General features: G+C 48.6%; 1 protein-coding gene across 1 annotated transcript in view; it reads right to left on the reverse strand.

The window, feature by feature from the left end:
• The window catches only part of LOC146839184 (scavenger receptor cysteine-rich domain-containing protein DMBT1-like), a 505505-nt gene that overhangs the window by 188006 nt on the left and 293312 nt on the right, over window positions 1-24187 (reverse strand). The window contains exon 4 of the mRNA XM_085603207.1: window positions 16420-16734. Coding sequence (XP_085459333.1) covers window positions 16420-16734 — 315 coding nt within the window. The remainder of the gene's footprint in view (window positions 1-16419; window positions 16735-24187) is intronic.

The following is a 24187-nucleotide window of genomic DNA, read 5'->3' on the forward strand; positions in this document are numbered from 1 at the left end:
TGTAGTGTAGGGGTCGTGCTGGTGGTAGTGTTTAAGGGTTTAGGGTTTTGCAGTGATGTTTGTGTAGTGTAGGGGGTCGTGCTTGGGGTAGATTTAGGGTTTAGGGTAGTGCTGTGGTGTTTGTGTAGTGTAGGGGGTCATGCTGGGGTAGTGTTTTAGGGTTTAGGGCTGTACAGTGCTGTTTGTGTAGTGTAGGGGGTCTTTCTGCAGGTAGTTTATAAGGGTTTAGGGTAGTGCAGTGGTGTTTGGGTAGTGCAGGGGGTTGTGCTGGGGGTAGTGTTTTAGGATTTAGGGTAGTGCAGTGGTGTTTGGGTAGTGTAGGGGGTCATGCTGAGGGTAGTGGTTTAGGGAAGTGGAATGGTGTTTGAGTAGTGTAGGGCGTACTGCTGGGGGTAGTGTTTTAGGGTTTAAGGTAGTGCAATGGTGTTTGGGTAGTGTACGGGGTACTGCTGGGGGTAGTGCTTTAGGGTTTAGGGTAGTGTAGTGGTGTTTGAGTAGTGTAGGGGGTACTGCTGGGGCAGTGTTTTAGGGTTTAGGGTAGTGGAGTGGTGTGTGGGTATTGTAGGGGGTTGTGCTGGTGTAGAGTTTTAAGGTTTAGCGTAGTGCAGTGGTGTTTGTGTAGTGTTGGGGGTAGTGTTTTAGTGTTTAGGGTAGTGCAGTGGTGCTTGTGTAGTGTTGGGGGTCTTGCTGGGGGTAGATTTAGGGTGTAGGGTAGTGCAGGCGTATTTGGGTAGTGTAGGAGTACTGCTGAGGGTAGTGGTTTAGGGTAGTGGAGTGGTGTTTGAGTAGTGTAGGGCGTAGTGCTGGGGGTTGTGTTTTAGGGTTTAAGGTAGTGCAATGGTGTTTGGGTAGTGTAGGGGGTACTGCTGGGGAAGTGGTTTACGGTTTAGGGTAGTGCAGTGGTGTTTGTGTAGTGTAAGGGGGTACTGCTGGGGGTAGTGTTTTAGGGTTAAAGGTAGTGCAATGTTGTTTGTGTAGTGTAGGGGTACTACTGGGGGTAGTGTTTTAGGGTTTAGGGTAGTGCAGTCGTGTTTGGGTAGTGTAAGGGGTACTGCTGGGGTTAGTGTTTTAGGGTTTAGTGTAGTGCAGTGGTGTGTGGTTAGTGCAGGGGGTTGTTCTGGGGATAGTGTTTTAGGGTTTAGGGTAGTGCAGTGGTGTTTGTATAGTGTAGGGGGTAGTGTTTTAGGGTTTAGGGTAGTGCAGTAGTGCTTTTGTAGTGTAGGGGATCATGCTGGGGGAGTATTTTAGGGTTTAGGGTAGTACAGCGGTGTTTGTGTAGTGTAGGGTGTCGTGTTTTAGGGTTTAGGGTAGTGCAGTGGTGTTCGGGCAGTGTAGGGGGTTGTGCTGGGGCTCATGTTTCCGGGCTTACGGCAGTGCAGTGGTGTTCGGGCAGTGTAGGGGGTTGTGCTGGTGTTAGCGTTTCAGGGTTTACGGCAGTACAGTGGTGTTCGGGCAGTGTAAGTGTTGTTCTGGGGCTAGTGTTTTATGGTTTTGGGCAATGCAGTAGTGTTCGGGTAGTGATGGTTGGGTACAGTAGGGTGTCATGCTGAGGTTTGTGTTTTAGGGTTTAGGGTAGTGTATTGGTGTTTGTGTAGTGTAGGGTGTTGTTCTGGGTGTAGTGTTTTAGGGTTAAGGGTAGTACATTTCTGTTTGTGTAGTGTAGGAGTCGTGCTGGTGGTAGTGTTTAAGGGTTTAGGGTTTTGCTGTGATGTTTGTGTAGTGTAGGGGATCGTGCTTGGGGTAGATTTAGGGTTTAGGGTAGTGCTGTGGTGTTTGTGTAGTGTAGGGGTCATGCTGGGGTAGTGTTTTAGGGTTTAGGGCTGTGCAGTCGTGTTTGTGTAGTGTAGAGGGTCTTTCTGCGGGTAGTGTATAAGGGTTTAGGGTAGTGCAGTGGTGTTTGGGTAGTGCAGTGGGTTGTGTTGTGGGTAGTGTTTTAGGATTTAGGGTAGTGCAGTGTTGTTTGGGTAGTGTAGGGGATCATGCTGAGGATAGATTTAGTGTTCAGGGTAGTGCAGTCGTGTTTGGGTAATGTAGGGGGTCGTGCTGGGGGTAGATTTAGGGTTTAGGGTAGCACAGTGGTGATTGGGTAGTGTAGGGAGTCATGCTGGAGGTAGTGTTTTAGGATTTAGGGTAGTGCAGGTTGGCCTAGGGGACAGGTCTAAGTGATCTGTGCGCTATTTGTCATTATTGCCTAATATGATTTATGCAATGGTTTGTGTATCCATCTAGATGTATTTTTATACCTAGGAGGTTGTGTTACCTAGTATAGTGATACTAGTGAGTTCATGGTTCCCTGCGTAATATTTTCCTAAGTTGAATAGGGTTGCGTAGGTGGTACTTACCTGTTACCAGTGGTTACTGGTTGTGCGCTACGTTTGCTAATTGGTGCTACAGTGATTATATGTGCTATGTTCTAAAGTGTTATTCCTAAAAAGTGCTTATTCCTGACAGTGGTCCATGAGGCCCTGTCCCATGTAGATAATTCCCCTGTAAATTCTGCCCATGCCAGTGGCACATTGTAAAGTGTGTATTTATAATCTAATGTGTTTTGGTATAATACAAAGGCTGTTTTTATATATAACCTTGTGTGGAGTCTTTTGTGGTGGGCCTTGGATGTTGTTGCTGGGTGCGCGCGCAAACGCTTTACACATTGCCTCCGGGATAAGCCTGACTGCTCGTGCCAAGCTACCAAGGGGGTGAGCAGGGGTTATCTTTGGCGTGTAACTCCCCAGCCCTGACTAGAGTGGTGGTTTCGGCCTGGCTTTGGCGCAAGCCCTAGCCAACCAGAAATCCAATTTCTAACAAGTGGTGTTCGGGCAGTGGAGGGGGTCCTGCTGGGGCTGATGTTTCATGATTTAGGGCAGTGCAGTGGTGTTCGGGCAATGTAGGGGGTCGTGCTCGGGCTGGTGTTTCAGAGATTAGGGCAGTGCAGAGGTGTTCGGGCAGTGTGTTTGGGTAGTGTAGGGGGTTGTGCTGAGGGTAGTGTTTTAGGGTTTAGGGTACTGCATTGGTGTTTGTGTAGTGTAGGTGGTCGTCCTGGGGGTAGTGTTTTAGGGTTTAGGGCAGTGCAGTGGTCTATGAGTAGTGTAGGGGGTCATGCTGGGGTAGTGTTTTAGGGTTTAGGGTAGTGCAGTGGTGTTGGTGTTGTATAGGGGGTCGTGCTGGGGGTAGTGATTTAGGGTTTAGGGTAGTGCAGTGGTGTGTGGGTAGTGTAGGGGGTTGTGCTGAAGTAGAGTTTTAGGGTTTAGGGTAGTGCAGTGGTGTTTAAGTAGTGTTGGGGGTAGTGTTTTAATGTTTAGGGTAGCGCAGTGGTGCTTGTGTAGTGTAGGGGGTCTTGCTGGGTATAGTGTTTTAGGGTTTAGGGTTGTGCAGCGGTGTTTGTGTAGTGTAGGTGGTCGTCCTGGGGGTAGTGTTTTAGGGTTTAGGGCAGTGCAGTGGTGTATGGGTAGTGTAGGGGGTCATGCTGGGGGAGTATTTTAGGGTTTAGGGTAGTGCAGTGGTGTTGGTGTAGTATAGGGGGTTGTGCTGGTGGTAGTGATTTAGGGTTTAGGGTAGTGCAGTGGTGTTGGTGTAGTATAAGGGGTCGTGCTGGGGGTAGTGATTTAGGGTTTAGGATACTGCAGTGGTGTTTAAGTAGTGTAGGGGGTTGTGCTGAGGATAGATTTAGGGTTTATGGTAGTGCAGTGGTGTTTGGGTAGTGTAGGGGGTCGTGCTGGGGGTAGATTTAGGGTGTAGGGTAGTGCAGTCATGTTTGGGTAGTGTAGGGGTACTGCTGAGGGTAGTGGTTTAGGGTAGTGGAATGGTGTTTGGGTAGTGTAGGGCGTACTGCTGGGGGTAGTGTTTTAGGGTTTAAGGTAGTGCAATGGTGTTTGGGTATTGTAGGGGGTACTGCTGGGGGTAGTGTTTTAGGGTTTAGGGTAGTGTAGTAGTGTTTTGGGCGTGTAGGGGGTACTGTTGGGGCAGTGTTTTAGGGTTTAGGGTAGTGCAGTGGTGTGTAGGTAGTGTAGGGGTTGTGCTGGGATAGAGTTTTAAGGTTTAGGGTAGTGCAGTGGTGTTTGTGTAGTGTTGGGGGTAGTGTTTTAGTGTTTAGGGTTGTCCAGTGGTGCTTGTGTAGTGTAGGGGGTCTTGATGGGGGGAGTGTTTCAGGGTTTAGGGTTGTGCAGCGGTGTTTGTGTAGTGTAGGCGATCGTGTTTTAGGGTTTAGGGTAGTGCAGTGGTGTTCGGGCATTGTAGGGGGGTGGTGCTGGGGTTATTGTTTCAGGGTTTATGGCAGTGCAGTGGTGTTTAGGCAGTGTAGGGGGTCATGCTGGGGATAGTGTTTCAGGTTTTAGGGCAGTGCAGTGGTGTTCGGGCAGTGTAGGGGTCGTGCTGGGGCTAGTGTTTTAGGGCGTTGGGCAGGGCAGTGTTGTACGGGCAGTGTAGGTGAGGTGCTGGGGGTAGTGTTTTAGGGTTTGGGGCAGAGCAGTTGTGTTCGGGCAGTGTACAGGGTTGTGCTGGGTGTTGTGTTTTAGGATTTAGGGCAGAGGAGTGGTATTCGGGCATTGTGGGGGGTCGTGCTGAGGTGCTGTTTCAGGGTTTAGGGCAGTGCAGTAGTGTTTGGGCAGTTTAAGGGGTCGTGCTGGGGCTGGAGTTTCAGGGTTAAGGGCAGTGCAGTGGTCTTCTAGCAGTGTAGGGGGTCGTGCTGGGGCTGTTTTTTATAGAGTTTAGGGCAGTGCAGTCGTGTTCAGGCAGTGGTGTTTGTGTAGTTTAGGGAGCTGTGCTGAGAGTAGTATTTTAAGGTTTAGGGTAGTGCATTGGTATTTGAGTAGTGTAGGGGTCATGCTGGGGGTAGTGTTTTAGGGTTTAGGGAAGTGCAGTGGTGTATGTGTAGTGTAGGGGGTCGTGCTGGTGGTAGTGTTTAATGGTTTAGGGTAGTGAAGTGATGTTTGTGTAGTGTAGGGTGTCTTTCTGGGGGTAGTGTTTTAGGGTTTAGGTTAGTGCAGTGGTGTTTGGGTAGTGTAGGGGGTCATGCTGGGGGTACGGTTTTAGGATTTAGAGTAGATCAGTGGTGTTTGGGTAGTGTAGGGGGTCATGCTGGGGTAGTGCTTTATGGTTTAGGATAGTGCAGTGGTGTTGGTGCAGTGTAGGGGGTTGTACTGGGGGTAGTGATTTAGGGTTTAGGGTAGTGCAGTGGTGTTTTGGTAGTGTAGGGGGTCATGCTGAGGATAGATTTAGGGTTTAAGGTAGTGCAGTGGTGTTTGGGTAGTGTAGGGGGTCGTGCTGGGGTTGGTGTTTTAGGGTTTAGGGCAGTGCAGTGGTGTGCGGGCAGTGTGGGGGTCATGCTGGGGGTGGTGTTTCAGGGTTTAGGGCAGTGCAGTGGTGTTCGGACAGTGTAGGGGGTCGTGCTGGGGCTGGAGTTTCAGGGTTTTAGGAAGTGCAGTGGTGTTCGGGCAGTGTAGGAGGTCTTGCTGGGGCTGGTGTTTCATGATTTAGGGCAGAGCAGTGGTATTTGGGCAGTGTAGGGGGTCGTGCTGGGACTGGTGTTTCAGGGTTTATAGCAGTGCAGTGGGGTTTAGGCAGTGTAGGGGGTCATGCTGGGGTTAGTGTTTCAGGTGTACTATAAGGGGTCGTGCTTGGGGTAGATTTAGGGTTTAATGTAGTGCATTGGTGTTTGTGTAGTGTAGGTGGTCGTCCTGGGGGTAGTGTTTTTGGGTTTAGGGTAGTGCAGTGGTGGTGTTGTAGTATAGGGGGTCGTGCTGGGGGTAGTGATTTAGGGTTTAGGGTAGTGCAGTGGTGTTTGGGTAGTGTAGGGGGTTGTGCTGAGGAAATATTTAGGGTTTAGGGTAGTGCAGTGGTGTTTGGGTAGTGTAGGGGTCGTGCTGGGGGTGGTGTTTTAGGGTTTAGGGCAGTGCACTGGTGTGCGTGCAGTGTGGGGTTCATGCTGGGGGTGGTGTTTCAGTGTTTTGGCAGTGCAGTGGTGTTCGGGCAGTGTAGGGGGTGTTGCTGGGGCTGGTGTTTCACGGGTTTGGGTAGTGCAGTGGTGTATGGGCAGTGTAGGGGGTCATGCAGGGGCTGGTGTTTCAAGGTTTAGGGCAGTGCAGTTGTGTTCGGACAGTGTAGGGGGTCATGCTGGGGCTGGTGTTTCAGGGTTAAGGGCAGTGCAGTGAGATAAGATAAGATAATTGTTTATTTGTACATGATTAATTAAAATCTTTACAAATATTGTAAAACATCGAAAGAAAGAAAAAATGTTTAAAAGTCATTAATACATTACTTTAAAAGAGATTATCTAAGATAAATTAAATAGGTTTTTTAGTTGTCGTCAAGTCTCTTGAGTCTTTTTCCTATTAGATCAAAGAACTTTACAACCTGGCAATTCAGTTTAGTGTGTTTCGGGTTAAAACACAGTTTTACAGCTTGTCTGCAGGTCCGTGCGCCATGCAACTTAAAGAATGGACGTAGTAGGTGTCGCCTTAAATCCTTTAGTTTGGTGCAGATGCAGATTATGTGGACAATGTCCTCCTTGCCAGTATTGCAAAGTCGACACTGCTCTAAGGAGTTCTTCCTCTCCCAGGGTGGCAAATGTGGGAGTATAGGAATTACTCCAAGACGTAGTTTCAGAAACCTTTCTTTAATTTTTATTTTCATGCCAGTACTAAGGTATGCCTGTGGTTGTACTGACCCATAATCACCCAGCATTACCCAGCCATGCGCTCTTTTCGCTAGGTCATTCTTATCTTCAATTGCTGAAATGATTTGTGCCGATTTCTTTGCAATTTTTTTAAAAGAAAGGTGATCAGTTGGAGTTTCCCATAAGTCAATCAGGCCCAAGACTTGAAGAGATTCGAGTAAATAGTCTCCGGCCAAGGATTTTTGATGTCTAAATAGCTCCCCCCATACATTGGAGCTTAAGGTGCCAGTCTCAGCAGTGCGAATCTTGTGCCAAGTCCCTACATACGCCTTCCTATTGTCTGTTTGATTATACCAAATTCCAACCGGATCTGAGCAGGAGAAACGTATTTGGGGAGATTGAAAATGGCCCTGTATGCTTTGGCCATAAATATGTCCAGTAGAAAGGCGTCCTTCCCATGTAGGGATTCGCTTCCGTAAGTGAGGGTCGGCTGTAATTTTGCGCGTAGTATTTGAAGGAGAGGTTGAAATGTTAGGTCAGGGAGCTTGGCCTTTAGTGATTTGATGGCCAGATAAATCATAGTCGCCTTCCCTCGTAGGGATTCAAGTTGTGGCTTAGACGTGTTATTTGCGTCCAGGGTTACTCCCAGATATTTATAAGTAGTTGCCGGGTCTATTTTTACTCCATTCAAGTACCAACGAACTTCCCTTTTTTTCCTGTGATTCACAGCCATGGCCTTGGTCTTTTTAAAGTTTATTTGAAGGGCATTTTTTCAGAAAAGATATATGCGGCATTCAGATGTTGAAGGCCCATTGGGGTTCGACTTATTAACACTAAGTCGTCTGCATATAATAAGTTGGAAAGGGTAATTGACCCCAATTTGGGTGCATGGTTGGAAGATTTGTCTAGTTCCCCCGGTAGGTCAGCTAGAAAGAGATTAAATAGGAAGGGAGCCAGTACACACCCTTGTTTGGTGTTCGGGCAGTGTAGGGGGTCGTGCTGGGGCTGTTATTTTTAGAGTTGAGGGCAGTGCAGTCGTGTTCTGGCAGTGGTGTTTGTGTAGTGTAGGGGGCTGTGCTGAGGGTAGTGTTTTAGGGTTTAGGGTAGTGCATTGGTATTTGAGTAGTGTAGGGGGTCATGCTGGGGGTAGTGTTTTAGGGTTTAGGGAAGTACAGTGGTGTATGTGTAGTGTAGTGGGTCATGCTGGTGGTAGTGTTTAAGGGTTTAGGGTAGTGCAGTGATGTTTGTGTAGTGTAGGGTGTATTTCTGGGGGTAGTGTTTTAGGGTTTAGGGTAGTGCAGTGGTGTTTGGGTAGTGCAGGGGTCATGCTGGGGGTAGTGTTTTAGGATTTAGAGTAGATCAGTGGTGTTTGGGTAGTGTAGGGGGTCATGCTGTGGTAGTGTTTTAGGGTTTAGGGTAGTGCAGTGGTGTTGGTGCAGTGTAGGGGGTCGTACTGGGGGTAGTGATTTAGGGTTTAGGGTAGTGCAGTGGTGTTTCGGTAGTGAAGGGGGTCGTGCTGAGGATAGATTTAGGGTTTAAGGTAGTGCAGTGGTGTTTGGGTAGTGTAGGGGGTCATGCTGGGGTTGGTGTTTTAGGGTTTCAGGCAGTGCAGTGGTGTGCGGACAGTGTGGGGGTCATGCTGGGGGTGGTGTTTCAGGGTTTAGGGCAGTGCAGTGGTGTTTGTGCAGTGTAGGGGGTCGTGTTGGGGCTGGTGTTTCAGGGTTTTGGGTAGTGCAGTGGTGTTCGGGCAGTGTAGGGGGTCTTGCTGGGGCTGATGTTTCATGATTTAGGGCAGTGCAGTGGTGTTCGGGCAGTGTAGGGGTCGTGCTCGGGCTGGTGTTTTAGAGATTACGGCAGTGCAGAGGTGTTCGGGCAGTGTGTTTGGGTAGTGTAGGGGGTTGTGCTGAGGGTAGTGTTTTAGGGTTTAGGGTAGTGCAGTGATGTTTGTGTAGTGTAGGAGGTCGTGCTTGGGGTAGATTTAGGGACTAATGTAGTTCAGTGGTGTTTGTGTAGTGTAGGTGGTCGTCCTGGGGGTACTGTTTAGGGTTTGGGGCAGTGCAGTGGTGTATGGGTAGTGTAGGGGGTCATGCTGGTGTTGTGTTTTAGGGTTTAGGGTAGTGCAGTGGTGTTGGTTTAGTATAGGGGGTCGTACGGGGGGTAGTGATTTAGGGTTTAGGGTAGTGCAGTGGTGTTTAGGTAGTGTAGGGGGTTGTGTTGAGGATAGATTTAGGGTTTAGGGTAGTGCAGTGGTGTTTGGGTCATGTAGGGAGCCGTGCTGGGGTTAGATTTAGGTTGTAGGGTAGTGCAGTGGTGTTTGGGTAGTCTAGGGGGTCGTGCTGGGGTAGTGGTTTAGTGTTTAGGGTAGTGCAGTGGTGTTTTGTTAGTGTAGGGGGTACTGCTGAGGGTGGTGGTTTAGGGTTTAGGGTATTGCAATGTGTTTGGGTAGTGTAGGGCGTACTGCTGGGGGTAGTGTTTTAGGATTTAGGGTAGTGCAATGGTGTTTGCGTAGTGTAGTTCATACTGCTGGGGGTAGTGTTTTAGGGTTTAAGGTAGTGCAATGGTGTGTGGGTAGTGTAGGGAGTACTGCTGGAGGTAGTGTTTTAGGGTTTAGGGTAGTGCAGTGGTGTTTGTGTAGTGTAGGGGGTACTGCTGTGGGAGTATTTTTGGGTTTAGGGTAGTGCAGTGGTGTGTGGGTAGTATAAGGGGTTGTGCTGGGGGTAGAGTTTTAGGGTTTAGGGTAGGGCAGTGGTGTTTGTGTAGTGTTGGGGGTAGTGTTTTAGTGTTTAGAGTAGTTCAGTGGTGCTTGTGTAGTGTAGGGGGTCATGTTGGGGGTAGTGTTTTAGAGTTTAGGGTTGTGCAGCTGTGTTTGTGTAGTATAGGGGGTCGTGTTTTAGGGTTTAGGGTAGTGCAGTGGTGTTTGGGCAGTGTAGGGGATCGTGCTGGGGATAGTGTTTCAGGGTTTATCGCAGTGCAGTGGTGTTTAGTCATTGTAGGGGGTTGTGCTGGGGTTAGTGTTTCAGGTTTTAGGGCAGTGCAGTGGTGTTCGGGCAATGTAGGGGGGTCTTGCTGGGGCTAGTGTTTTAGGGTTTTGGGCAGTGCAGTGTTGTATGGGCAGTGCAGGGGGTCGTGCTGGGGCTGGTGTTTCAGGGTTAAGGGCAGTGCAGTGGTGTTCAGACAGTGTAGGGGATCATGCGGGGGCTGGTGTTTCAGGGTTTTGGGCAGTTCAGTGGTGTTCGGGCAGTGTAGGGGGTCATGCTGGAGCTGGTGTTTCAGAGTTTAGGGCAGTGCCGTGGTGTTTGGTCTGTGAAGGGGGTCATGCTGGGGCTGGTTTTTCAGGGTTTAGGGGCAGTGCAGTGGTGTTTGGGCAGTGTAGGGGGTCCTGCTGGGGCTGGTGTTTCAGGGTTTAGGGTTTTGCATTGGTTTTCAGGCAGTGTAGGGGGTCGTGTTAGGGCTGGTGGTTCAGGGTTTAGGGCAGTGCAGTGGTGTTCGGGCTGTGTAGGCGGTCTTGCTGGGGCTGGTGTTTCAGGGTTTATGGCAGTGCAGTGGTTTTCGGGCAGTGTAGGTTGTCGTGCTGGGGTGGTGTTTCAGAGTTTAGGGAGTGCAGTGGTGTTCGGGCAGTGTAGGGGGTCGTGTTAGGGCTGGTGGTTCAGGGTTTAGGGCAGTGCAGTGGTGTTTGGGCAGTGTAGGCGGTCTTGCTGGGGCTGGTGTTTCATTGTTTAGGGCAGTGCAGTGGTGTTCATGCAGTGTAGGTGGTTGGGCTGGGGGTCGTGTTTCAGGGTTTAGGCCAGTGCAGTTGTGTTCATGCAGTGTAGGAGGTCATGCTGGGGGTAGTGTTTCAGGGTTTTGGGCAGTGCAGTGGTGTTTAGGCTGTGTAGGGGTCGTGCTGGGGCTGGTGTTTCAGGGTTTTGGGCAGTACAGTGTTGTTCGGGCATTGTAGGGGGTCTTGCTGGGGCTGGTGTTTCAGGGTTTATTGCAGTGCAGTGGTGTTCGTGCAGTGTAGGGGGTCGTGCTGGGGTAGTGTTTTAGGGTTTAGGGCAGTGCAGTGGTGTTTGTGTAGTGTGTAGCACATGCGCTGCGTCGCTCGGCGAGACCTAAAAAGGATAGCACCAAGATGGCTGCCAACTCTTTCTGTATTGAAGTGTTGGCAGCCAATGAGAGCCAAGCTCGTGCTTGTGTAGTTAGGTCCCCCCCAGATATATAAAGATTTTATTCCTTTAATATCTCGAAAATTACTGAACGGATTTACACCATTTAAAAAAAAGTTTGCTTTATGAATCAAGCACTACCGTTCAGCAGTTTCAGCTGTAGCCTTGTCTAAAGTTTTCTATGGGAGTTTTCTATGGGAAATAAAAAAATTTGACCTCCATTATTTGAATTTCTCAGGAACGGATTTACACCATTTAAAAAAAGGTCTCTTGCTGAACCCAGGGCTACCTTTTTGCTAAATTGAGTGATTAAAAGTACCTTACTGAATGCATGGATTAGTGACTAAACTGTGTGACTGTCTGTATCCGTCTGTCTTTTGGTGCGTAAGCGGCTGCATGGGTTTGTGATTAGCTACATGAGTGTCTATATGAGTTATTGATTGGTTGTCTGAGTATCTGAATGGGTGCCTGAGTGTTTGTGTGGGTGGGGTATGTGTGACTCTGTGCATAGGTGTGTGAGAGGGGGGATTCACTGGGTGCATGGTTTCAATAGTGCATCTGTGATGGACTATATGGGTGGGTGAGTATGTGTATGGGTGTGTTAGTAAGTGAAAATATATGTCAGTGGTATATGTGTGAGTAACTACATATGTGAAAGGCAGTATATATGTGTGTTAGAGTATATAAATGGCTATAAGTGAGGGTGTGTGATTATGAGAGTAGCTGTATGGATGAGTGTGTGCTTGTATCAGTGATTGTATAAGAGCGTAAGAATGTGGTTGTATTTGTATGAGTAAGTGAGATGGTGTGTGTTTAAATGTATAGGTGAGTAAATGGGAGTGTGATTAATTATTTGCATGACTGACTAGGTGTGTGAGTGGATGTGTGTGTAGACCTAAGAATCAGTGAGTGGGTATGTAGTTATTGATGTTGGAGTGTCTATTTGAGAATGGCAGTCTGTAATTTAGAGTGGGTGTATCAAAAGTTATATCAGGGTTTGAAAAGAAGCATGAAATTATCACATGGATGATGTCATCAGTGATGTCATCAGTGATGTCACTGAACATGTCATGAGCGATGTAATATGTGACGTCATCAGCAGTGCATTGTGAGGGGGTGAGTTATAGTTAGCTGAACTAACTATAAACGGGGAATTTCTCTGGTTGTATGAGTGAAATGACCAGCTAACTATAACTTTCCCTAAAACCTATGGTTTTTTCAGTGAATTTCAAAGGTTTTTTAAATGCTAATTTCTAACTATAATGTACCTGAAACCTATGTTTTTTTCAGTGAATTTCAAAGGTTTTTAAAATGCTAGTTTCTAACTATGCCTACAGAGGTAGGACATGTGATGAAAGAAGAAACAACCACAGAAAGAAAAAAAAAAGAGATGCAGAAAGAAGCAACAGAAGTCCACAAAGACGAAGAAAAGTGCAGGAAGAAGAGATGTGCAGAAAGAACCAACAGAGGAACAGAACGTCCTCCTGTGCCCACAGATTTTTCAGATGGGTACTGGTTGTAACTGACTCTGACTAACCAGGCCTAGAGCCAGTGCTATGCTAAAGGACACTTAGAATACAGTGAAAACACCTATATACACTAGGGAACACCAGGCGTTGGGGTAAGCTGTAATTAACATGACCTCTTCTGTAAGTCCCTAGTACATAATTGGGCAGGGGGATTAAAACTACCTCTTAAAACTTGTCACAGGGTGTGATTGCACACTGGTGAAGGGAGGGGGGGGGGCTGAGGTGTGCAAACATGCCTTGTGGCTGTTTTAAGGTGGGGGATAAAGTCCCCTTGAATCCTGAGGGTCCCTGGGGTCCAACTAGCCCACCAGGTACCTCCAGTAAGCACCACAGAGCTGCGTTGCAGAGAGGTGTAAAAAGGGGCATGGCCTGGACCACCTCTCTGCAACGCAGCACAGTGGCAGTTACTGGACGCTCCTTGTGAGCTACTTGGCCACCAGGGGCCCTCAGGATTGAATGGGAATTGATTCCCCAACTTAAAATGTGCCACGGGGTGTGTTTGCACACATCACCTCAGGCCCCGTCCGCCCCTTCACCACTGTGTAAACAGTCACGCCCTGTGGCCATTTTAAGTTGGGAGATTAAGTCCCCTTGAATCCTGAGGGTCCCAGGTGTCCAACTAGTCCACTAGGTACCTCCAGTAAGCGCCACAGAGCTGCATTCAACAGCAGTGTAAAAAGAGGCGTAGCCGGGACCACCTCTATGCAACGCAGGCTTGTAGCGCTTATTGGATGTACCTGGTGCCCTAGTTGGCCCCAGGGGCCCTCAGGATTAAAGGGGACTTAATTCCCCAATTTAAAACGTGCCACAGAGCGCGTTTCCACACTTGTGACATCAGACCACGCCCCCTCCCTGCACCACTGTGCATACACACCCCCTGGTGCGTTGTAAATTGGGGAATTAAGTCCCCTTGAGTGCTGAGGGTCCCCGGGGGCAAACTAGCCCACCACTTCCCTCCAGTAAGCGCCACAGAGCTGTGTTGCAGAGTGGTGTAAAAAGGGGCATGGCCTGGGCCACCTCTCTGCAACGCAGCGCAGTGGCACTTACTGGAGGCAAGTGGTGGGGTAGTTGACCCCCAGGGATCCTCCGGATTGGAGAGGAATTAATTCCCCAACTTAAAACGCGGCACAGGGTGTGTTTGCACACATGTCACCTCGGGCCCCGTCCCCTCCCTTCACCACTGTGCAAACGCACCCCGTGGCGCATTTTGAGTGGGGGGATAAAGTCCCATTGAATCCTGAGAGTCCCTGGAGTTCATCTATCCCACGAGGTACCTCCAGTAAGCACCACAGAGCTGCGTTGCAGAAAGGTGTAAAAAGGGGCATGGCCTCTGAACACCTCTCTGCTACACAGCTCCCTGGCGCATACTGGAGGTACCTAGTGGGCTAGTTGGCCCCCAGGGACCCTCAGTATTCAAGGGGAATTAATCCCCCAACTTACAACTCGCCAATATATTTTAGAATTGCCCCCGGACTTGGCCCACCCGGGGGCTAATTAATAACGAAGTTCGGGAGCCCGTGCTTCGTTTTTGCTATTTTTGTGGCCGGATCAGCGGATCCTCTGCACATCCATCTCGTGATTTTTAAAAAATAAAATGCTTTTTTGGGCCATGGGGGTCCTTGTGGGACCCCCTAAGCAGACCTAGGGGGTCAGGGTGTTTCTACCCTGCCACCTTTTCTTATTTTTTGCATTTGTTTTCCTGTTTTCTTGTGCCTCGGTTCTACCTTCCTGGTTTGAAGTGTTGACAGACAATTAGACTGCAGCTTGTCATCGGGAGGGTGCGCATCCTCCACACCTCTTAATATCAAAACTTTTTTTTTTGATTTTCTCAGCAACTACTGAACGGATTTACACCATGATGGGCATTCCAGGTAATATCATGTCTAATACCACTAGTTCTTTACTGTCCTCACAGCCCACTCAATAAATAATGTGGGGTTCTACATCCTCGGATGTTATTCCAAAAGTTCTCCTAACCTGTACCCTGCATGTTTAATTATGACCAATGAAGGTACATGACCAGGACAGTTTCCAGCAGCTTAAACACAAAATTGTTCACTGACTCACAGTTGAGGGTTTCTTTTAGTGACAATCAGTCACTATTTGCTAAATTATAATTGCCCAAAGAGTGAAGTGGATTGGGGATGCCCTGTCCTGGGGATTGTATAGTTGACAGTTTTCATAATGTTTTGTGGGCTGGCTTTATTCTAACAGTATTTTAGTGCTCCCACTGGGATTTTTTAAAATTCCTATGTACCAGGGGAAAACTGGCAGAAGGCTCCATGTCAGGGAGACAGGGGGGTGAAGGCGAAATACGGGAGCGATTTACACGCGAGTTGGACTCGCCTACACAAGGTTTTTCTTCCACATGGACACAACCGCCCGTGTTTTTCAATTTACATCCATTCCGCATGAGATTTCATAAATTCCTTCACTCTGAATCCACAGACTCAGCTGACATTGCTCTAGTCTTGATTATGTGAAGTGAAATTGTGATTGTTGTTCCGTTGCCATCAATAACTCTGCACAGTCCGTACCTTTATGAATGGCTTCTGATAACTTATCAAAGTCTCTAACCCTGGACTGCACCACATAAAAGTGTTGGTGCATCTATCAGGGCGCATTCCTTGCCCAAAGCTGAAACTACTTTCTTGTTTGTGGTCTCAGTTGGAAATCGATCCCCAGGATTCAGTGATGTTCTTCCAGTTAAGGCTGTCAGACTGGCATCCACCTTATTGGAATGAGGAGATGCATTATCTGATTGGTCCATCGTGTACAATTTCTGCAGGAACTTCGGAATTGAAGCCTTATCCAACTCCATCCATTCAGATGACCAGATCCATAATCTTGCAGTGGGAAGGTATTGTGTGAGAGGTCGTCCTAACATGCGGGAACAAATCTCCTTCTTCCCCTCCCACGTGGAATGGAGGGAATCCCAAATTTTTAATCCAGTGAGCTATGATGTTAGCATCTCCCTATAAACACACACTTATACCATACTATTTACCATATAATGTATGCTCTGGGGCCTTTTCCAACAAACATTATTAGACACAGATATATTGAAAGAACATTTAGGTGTCATTTTCATCCTGGTGTCTACTGCCTGAGTCAGAGAGCTGTAGGAAACATTTACTGTCAGAATTGAGGACCTCTTAATGGGATTCAGTGCTGAGCACAGGATAATACTATGTGAATGTGTTTGGTTTACTGTGCTGCTTTGGTGCACTGTGTTTGGTGTACTGTGTTGGTTTGGTGTATTGTGTTTGGTTTACTGTGTTGGTTTGTTGTACTGTGTTTGGTTTACCTTGTTGGTTTGGTGCACTGTGTTTGGTGTACTGTGTTGGTTTGGTGCACTGTGTTTGGTTTATTGTGTTGGTTTGGTGTACTGTGTTTGGTTTACTGTGTTGGTTTGGTGTACTGTGTTTGGTTTACCACATGCATGACTTAGTTTTTTTTTTCTGAGCTGATGATTGTAGTATTACAGCACTCTAAACAAACTGTTCTGGTGTACATAAATATAATTGTTAATCATGACATGTATCAGACTCAATGTCTGTGTGTATGGGAACAATAGAGAGCAATCCTAGCTACACAGCTGCTGATCACTGTACATGAAGGGAGGAAGTACAGTTTACAGTGGGGGAAAGGTAAATGGGTCACTCCAGGGATAAAATCTAGTGCTGAGACTGTAAGAGGTGTCCATTCTGCAAGTCAAGAAGTTCCTTAAAGAGGTGACTCGTTACTTACTTTCAGAAGTGGGGGAATGATCATTCTAGACAGATCTGGGAGTGATCCCTCAGTACTCTGGAGAATCTAGCAGCCATGTGCAGAATGCTCTTCAGTGGTGCGAGATTGTGGGTAGATGTTGGCAAGTGAGTGCTCTGATAATTTGGTGCAGAAGTGAGAGTCAGTGCCACTGAATCAGGGTGACTGTTGCCTATGTGTTGGGTGAGAATCTGTGAGTTTCTTAGAGGAAAGCCAGGCTAGAACTTACACCTGTAGTTATTATAGTCAGACTATTGTTTGTTGTAATCTTTCACTTTGCATCTTGCCCAAGATATGTTCTTGCACTGTCCGTTCATTCCATTTTTTGAGCAAGGATAACTTTATTTCACTTGGATTCCATCCTTACCTGTGCAGGTCACCCCGGCATCTCTTCCTGTAGGACAGGTATTGTTTTCCCCGCCTTGTTGTGGGCACTTCCATAGAGTAGCCTCATCTCCTGTGCATTGAACATTGCTCATCCCCACAGGTAGAGAACTCTTTCCGAATGTTGGATTGTACTCATGTTCTTGCACTGAAATACATCCAAGCTGTCTGCAGACAACTGAAGCATCATTCAGATCCCAGAAATCTTCACACACGGTCCCCCAAACTCCATTATGTTTGACCTCCACTCTCCCGGAACAGACAGATGCGCCGTTAACCAACCGGACCTCATCAGGACCTAGAAAGACACGTGCAGAAGACACATCAAGCAACAGCGGCAACATCAGGTAATGTGTCAACATTTTACATTTGTCTGAAAGGTTCAAGGTTCTTTATTTGTGCAAAATTAATAAAAAATCATTGCAAATCATCAGACAAAACACTACATGTAGAACAGGAATATATCAATAAACATGTCAAACACAAGAAACATAAGCCCAGTCCCTTTGTGGTTCATTGTAAACATTTGGTTAATAATTAGAGCAGGAACAGCAGGTAAAAGGTCATAATATTTGCATTCTATTCAAGCTCAGTTGAATTGTAACTAAATGGTAAGAGAGCGGCATCTTACAATGATAGTAAGAATGCAGCATCCCACAATGATAAAAACAGCGTGGCATCTCACAATGATACTGACAGTACAGCATCCCACAATGATAGTAAGAGTGCAGCTTCCCACAATAGTGAGCGTGCAGCACTCCACAATGATAGTAAGAATGCAGCATCCCACAATGATAGTAGGAATTAGGCATCCCACAATGTGAGAGTGCAGCATCCCACAATGATAGTAAGAGTGCGGCATCCCACAATTATAGTCAGAGTTCAGCATCCCACAATAGTTTCAAGAGCCCAACAGCACCAACACCATAGCCCCCCTGAAGCTCCGACAGCACCAACACCATAGCCCCCTCAAGAAGAACAACAACACACATGCCAAGAAATCCAGATGGTTTACCACCGAACTTCGAGACTCCAGACGCACATGCCGCCACCTCGAAAAGGCCTGGAGGAACCCCAAATCCACAGTAGCCCACAACAACTTCAGAGCCACCACCAACACCCACCACCAACTCATCAGAAAAATGAGGAAAAAAGCGATCGAAGACAGAATCTCCACACACACGCACAACTGCAAAGAACTCTTCAGCATCATTAAGGAGTTCGCCCAACCCACCAGCGAGTCTACTGACTTTCTTCCCTCACAAAACCTCTGCAACAAATTCAGCACATTCTTCCACCACAAAATCAAGAACATTTAGGACAACTTTGACGAAGGCAACCAATACACTGAACCCTCACCAGCCACCCCGACACCCTGAAGCCAACAATTGACAATTGGACAGCCCTCACCACCGAAGACACAATGAAGATAATGAAGTCAATCGCCTCCGGGGCCCCCACAGACACCTGCCCCCACCACATCTTCAACAGAGTCGCCGACACTATTGCACCCATGCTCCGCCACACCATCAACCTCTCCCCGGTGAACACCTCCATCCCTGACAACTGAATACACGCCGAGATCAACCCCCTCCTGAAGGAGCCCTTGGCGGACCCCACTGACATCAAAAACTACAGATCCATCTACCTGCTCCAGTTCCCAGTGAAAGTCATCGAGAAAGCCATCAACAGCCAACTTGCCACCTTCATTGAAGAGCACAACATCCTCAATTCCTCCCAATCTGGCTTCAGAAAAAAACACATCACAGAAACCGCCCTCCTCGCCTCAACAGACGACATCCACTCTCTACTGGACAGAGGAAAAACAGTAGCCCTCATCATCCTCAACCTCTCAGCTGCCTGCGACACAGTCTCCCACCGCACCCTAACACGCAGCCTCCACGACGTAGGGATCCAGGACAATGACCTTGACTGGATCCACTCCTTCCTCTGAGGCAGAACGCAGAGGGTCAGACTCCCTCCTTTCCTCTTGGACCCTACACCAACTACTTTTTGAGTCCCCCAGGGGTCCTCCCTCAGCCCCATGCTCTTCAACGTCTACATTGTTTCGCTCACCCCCATCGTCAGAACCCACTGACTCAACATTGTGTCATACGCAGACAACACCCAACTCATCCTCTCCCTATCTAACAAACCCAACACAGCCAAACACATCTTTCAAAAAGGAATGTAAGCTTTCGCCAAATGGATGAAAAGCAGCTGCCTGCAACTCAACACCGACAACCCAGAAGTACTCATCATGGGCCCAAACCCAAAAGCCTGGAATGACACCTTGTGGCCCCCCGCCATCAGAAGCCCACCTACCCCCCACAGACCACACATGCAACATTGAAATCATCCTGGACATGCCATATCTCCCAGCACCTGCGCACATGCCACTGGGTCCCCATCGAGGTTAGAATCACCTTCAAGATTCTCACCCATACACAAAAGTCAGGAAGCCAACATCGCTCCCTACCTTCACGAGAAATCTCAAAACTTGGCACTTCGACCGACCCCCTCCTTGATGGACTGGATCTTGCACCCCACCCAGTGCCTTGAGACCCTTACAGGTGAGTAGCTGTGCTTAACAAACACCTGATTGATTGATTGATTGATTGATTGATTGATTGATTGATTGATTGATTGATTGATTGATTGATTGATTGATTGATTGATTGGGAGTGCGCCATGCCACAATGTTAGGAATAGCGCAGTAACCCACAATGATAGTAAGAGTGCTCCATCACACAATGTGGGTGCAGCATCCCACAATGATATTGAGAGTATTGCATCCAACAATGTGAGAGTGTGGCACCCCAGAATGATAGTAAGAGGGCGGCATCCCACATATAGAGTCTCACAATGAAATTAAGAGTGCAGCATCGCACAACGATTGTGAGAGTGCGGTATCCAAAATGATAGTGAAAGTGTGGCATCCACAATGATATTGAGAGTGCGGCATCCACTAACGATAGGAAGACTGCAGCATTCTACAATGGTTTTAGAAGTGTGGCATCCTACAATGATAGCAAGAGTGCAGCATATCACAATGTAAGAGTGCGGCATCCCAAAATGATAGTGATTGTGCAGCATCTAAAAATGTAAATGTGAGTGCAGCATCTGAAATGATAGTCTGAATGTGTCATCCACAATGATAGTGAGAGTGTGGCATCCAACAATGATAGAAAGAGTGTGGCATTCTACAATGATATTAAGAGTGAGGCATCCCACAATGATAGTAAGAGTGTGTTATCCCACAATGTGAGAGTGCCACATCCCACAATGACAGTATCAATACGGCATCCCACAATGATAGTGAGAGTGTGGCTTTCCAAATGTGAGAGTGCGGCATCCTGCAAAGATATTAAAAGTGCAGCATCCAACAATGTGAGAGTGCAACATCCCACAATGATAGTAAGAGTTCGACATGCCACAATGATGTTAATAATGCAGCATCTCACAATGTGAGAGTGCGGCATCCCAGAGTTATAGTAAGAATGCAGCATCCTACAATGAGAGGGTGTGGTATTCCACAAAGATATTAAGAGTGTGGAGTCCCACAATTATACTAAGAGTGCAGCACCCCACAATTAGAGTGAGAGTACGGCTGCCCATAATGATATTAAGAGAGCAGCATCTCACAATGTGAAAGTGCAGCATCCTACAATGATAGTAATAGTACAGCATCCCACAATGATAATAAGGGTGAAGCATCCCACAATGTGAGAGGGTGGCATCCCACAATGATAGTGAGACTGCAGCATCCCACAATGATAGTGAGAGTGCAGCATCACACAATGTGAGAGTGCAGCATCACACAATGATAGTAAGAGTGCATCATCCCACATTGTGACAGTGCAGCATCCTACACTGATAATAAGAGTGTGGCATCCCACAATGTGAGAGTGCAGCACCCCAGAATGATAGCAAGAGTGCAGCATCCCATAATGTAAGATTGCAGCATCCCACAATGATTGTGATCGTGCAGCATCTGAAATTATAGTGAGAGTGCAGCATCCACAATGATAGTGAGAGTAATCAATCAATCAATCATAGCATTTGTAAAGAGCACTACATACCCGTGAGGATCTCAAGCTGCTAGCGGGGGGAATGCTGCTACTGTTCGAAGAGCCAGGTCTTGAGCAGTCTCATAAAGGTTAGAAGGTCTTCTGTCTGCCGTAGCCGGATGGGGAGGGTGTTCCACGTCTTGGCGGCGAGGTGGGAGAATCATCTGCTGCCGGCGGTCACTCTTCGAATGCAGGAGATGGTGGCGAGGGTTTGGTCTGTGGAGCGGAGCTGGCGGGCGGGGGTGTAGAGGCCGAGTCGTCTGTTGAGGTACGCTGGTCCGGTTTCGTGGAGTGCCTTGTGTGCATGGGTGAGGAGCTTGAAGGTTATCCTCTTGTTGATGGGGAGCCAGTACAGGTCTTTCTGGTGGGGTGTGATGTGGCTGCAGTGGGGGATGTCGAGGATCAGGCGTGCGGAGGTGTTCTGGATGTGTTGGAGTCATTTCAGGAGTTTGGCCGGGACTCCTGCATAGAGTGCATTGCCGTAGTCCATTCTACTGCTGACGAGGGCCTGGGTGACCGTCCTTCTAGTTTCGGTGGGGATCCACATGAAGATCCTGCAAAGCATGCGGAGGGTGTTGAAGCAGGAGGAGGAGACGGCGTTGACCTGCTTTGTCATGGAGAGTGTGGAGTCGACGATGATCCCTAGGATTCGTGCATGGTTGGTGGGTGTAGCGGGTGCTCCTAGCGCCGCGGCCACCAGGAGTCGTCCCAGGCCGAGGGGGTGGAGCCGAGGAAGAGGACCTCCATCTTGTCCGAGTTCAGCTTCAGTCGGCTGTTCCTCATCCATTCGGCGACGGTCTTCATTCCTTCGTGGAGGTTGGTTTTGGCAGTGTGGGGGTCCTTGGTAAACGAGAGGATCAGCTGGGTATTGTCAGCGTAGGAGATGATGTTTAGATCGTGCTGTTGGGTGACGTTGGCGAGTGGTGCCATGTAGACGTTGAACAACGTTGGGCTGAGAGATGAGCCTTGGGGTACGCCGCAGATGATCTCGGTGGCTTTGGAGCGAAAGGGGGAGGTGGACGCTCTGGGTTCTATCGGAGAGGAAGGAGGTGGTCCAGTCCAAGGCCTTCTCTTGGATTCCGGCATTGTGGATGCGTGCTCTTAGTGTGCGGTGGCAGACTGTGTCGAAAGCTGCTGACAGGTCCAGGAGGATGAGGGCTGCGGTTTCTTCGTTGTCCGGCATGATCCTGATGTCGTCGGTGGCGGCGATGAGGGCAGTTTCGGTGCTGTGGCTGCTGCGGTACCCAGACTGGGACGGGTCCATGATGTTGTTCTCTTCGAGGAAGCTAGTCAATTGTTTGTTGACGGCCTTTTCGAAGACCTTCGCCGGGAACGGGAGCAGGGAGATGGGTCGGAAGTTCTTGAGGTCCGCCTTGGGTTTCTTTAGTAAGGCGTTGATCTCTGCGTGCTTCCAGCTCTCTGGGAAGGTTGCTGTCTCGAAGGAGATGTTGATGGTTTTCCGGAGGTGGGGTGCGATGGTGCTGCTGGCTTTGTTGAAGATGTGGTGTGGGCAGGGGTCTTCCGGGGATCCGGAGTGAACGGTGTTCATGATCTTGATGGTGTCGTCGTCGCTGATGTTGGTCCAGGCGAGCAGGCGGTTGGTGCGGGTGGTGGTCGTGGGAGCAGGGGGTGTTGTCTGTTGCCGGGGTGGTGACGACGTCGAAGCTGTCATGGATGTCTGTGATCTTGAGATGGAAGAAGGTGGCCAGCGAGTCGCACAGGTCTTGTGACGGTGGGAAGTCATTGGTGTTGGAGCTGGGGTTGGAGAGTTCCTTCACAATGCTGTAGAGCTCTTTGCTGTTGTGTGCGTTGTTGTCTAGGCGGTCTATGAAGGTGGTCCTTTTGGCAGATCTGAAGAGTTGGTGGTGTCGGCAGGTGGTGTTCCTGTGGGCTGTGGAGCTTTCTGGTGTTCTTTCGCGGGTCCAGTTTTTTTCTAGTTTTCGGCAGGTTCGCTTGGAGGCCTGGAGGTCTTCGGTGAACCAGCTGGATCTCTTGCTGGTGTGGGTGTTGGGGGGGCTTCTTTTTTTTTGTTTTATTGACATTTTCAAATACATACACTACAATATACCAACAACAAAAAGACAAGCCAGTACGGTCAGTATATTCCCTCCTAGCATTATGTTTGAACGTGGGACAAACATAGAAGATAAAGAATGCAACTTTAAATCACACATTTGACTGGGTGTTAGCCACATATCCCTTTGCGTCGTAGAACCTTTACCTGTAAATTACCCTTCGAGGGCTCAATATGACACATTTTCCCTACACATCTATTCCGTCCTTATATCTTCCGACAGAATTGCAGCCATCGCTACATACCTTCCCCGTCATTTGTACATAGGTGCGCTCCATCTGCAGTGGCCCTCGAGGGGCCAAATATCCGTACCCACCTCCCACCCTCCCCATCCCTCAGTGGTATCCTAAACCAGGAGCCCCCACAGATCTACTCATTCTCAACATGCCGGCTTCGTGCCCATTGCAAAAATGGCTCCCAGATATCTCGCGGCCTGGAAGTGGGCGGCATGAGTTCCCAAAAAGTAGAGTTGAGTGTGAACGTATGTCACTGCAGCCAACCAGCCCTCAAATGTTGTCAACCTCCTCCCACCCCAGCACAGCGCCACCTGCCTTTTAGCAAACAATAATAACTGAGCATGCAGTTTACGCGCTTTCAGCAATGTGTTTTTGACAAACCCCAGTAACCCCACTTCGGGAGTCGGCATATCAGATCTTCCAGTGATTTGATTGATTGAGGTGAATATCTTCGTCCAGAAATCCATTACTTTTGGGCAGTCCCAAGCCATGTGCAGAAACGTGGCAGGGGAGAATCCACATCTCCAGCATTCACTATCCGCGCGCAACCCCATCCTGTGCAGCCCTCTAGGGGTTCTATAAAACCAGCGAAGATACTTGAAGTGAATTAATCTGAGCCTGTAATTGGGCGACAGCTCAGTTAGCTGTCTGCAGCAAAACTTCCACTGATCTTCAGTCAGCGGGACGGCCACCTCAGCATTCCAGTATTGCAATGATTTAGGGCAGATCGCCGGAGCCGAATCTTGCATAGTCCTATAAATCCGCGTTACCAACTTGCGGGGGGACGGAGATCCAACCACGCTCTCCAGGGCATTCAAAACCGGCGGGGCGGCCGGGAAGTCCCCACTAAGGGCTTTACATGTCGCCCGGAGCTTATGATACAGGAATCTCTCAGAGAAGGGCACCTCACAGTCTCCCTCCCCTGATGGAGGGGGTCTGAACACATTGTCAGGGAATAAGTCAGCAAACGTGCGGAGGCACATTTTCTGTACAAGTGTCCCATCAATGCCATCCATAACACACGGCAGTAGAGGATTCTGTGCTATTGACAGCGATGGGGCATAAAGCACTGGGACCTCCGCTCTCCTTCGCAGCTCCCCCCAGGCCCATCTTAGAGTGCCGGCAGTGTCTATGACCACTCTGGGGCGACCAGCTGGCATGCAGATCGCCATATTCAATGAGTCGGTGCGATCACATCACGTTCCACCGCCACGTGTGGCTGGAATGGTGTTGGGTGCACCCAGTAATGTAGATACTGAGCCTGAGTGCTGAGCGCATATAACCGCACGTCTGGTGCTCCCATTCCTCCCTGCCTCAACGGGAGCATCAGCAGCTCCCAAGAGATTCTTGCCTGACCCCCTGCCCACGCCA

This window comes from Triturus cristatus, chromosome 4_2 (genome assembly GCF_964204655.1).
Source record: "Triturus cristatus chromosome 4_2, aTriCri1.1, whole genome shotgun sequence".
In the NCBI taxonomy this organism is placed as follows: domain Eukaryota; kingdom Metazoa; phylum Chordata; class Amphibia; order Caudata; family Salamandridae; genus Triturus; species Triturus cristatus.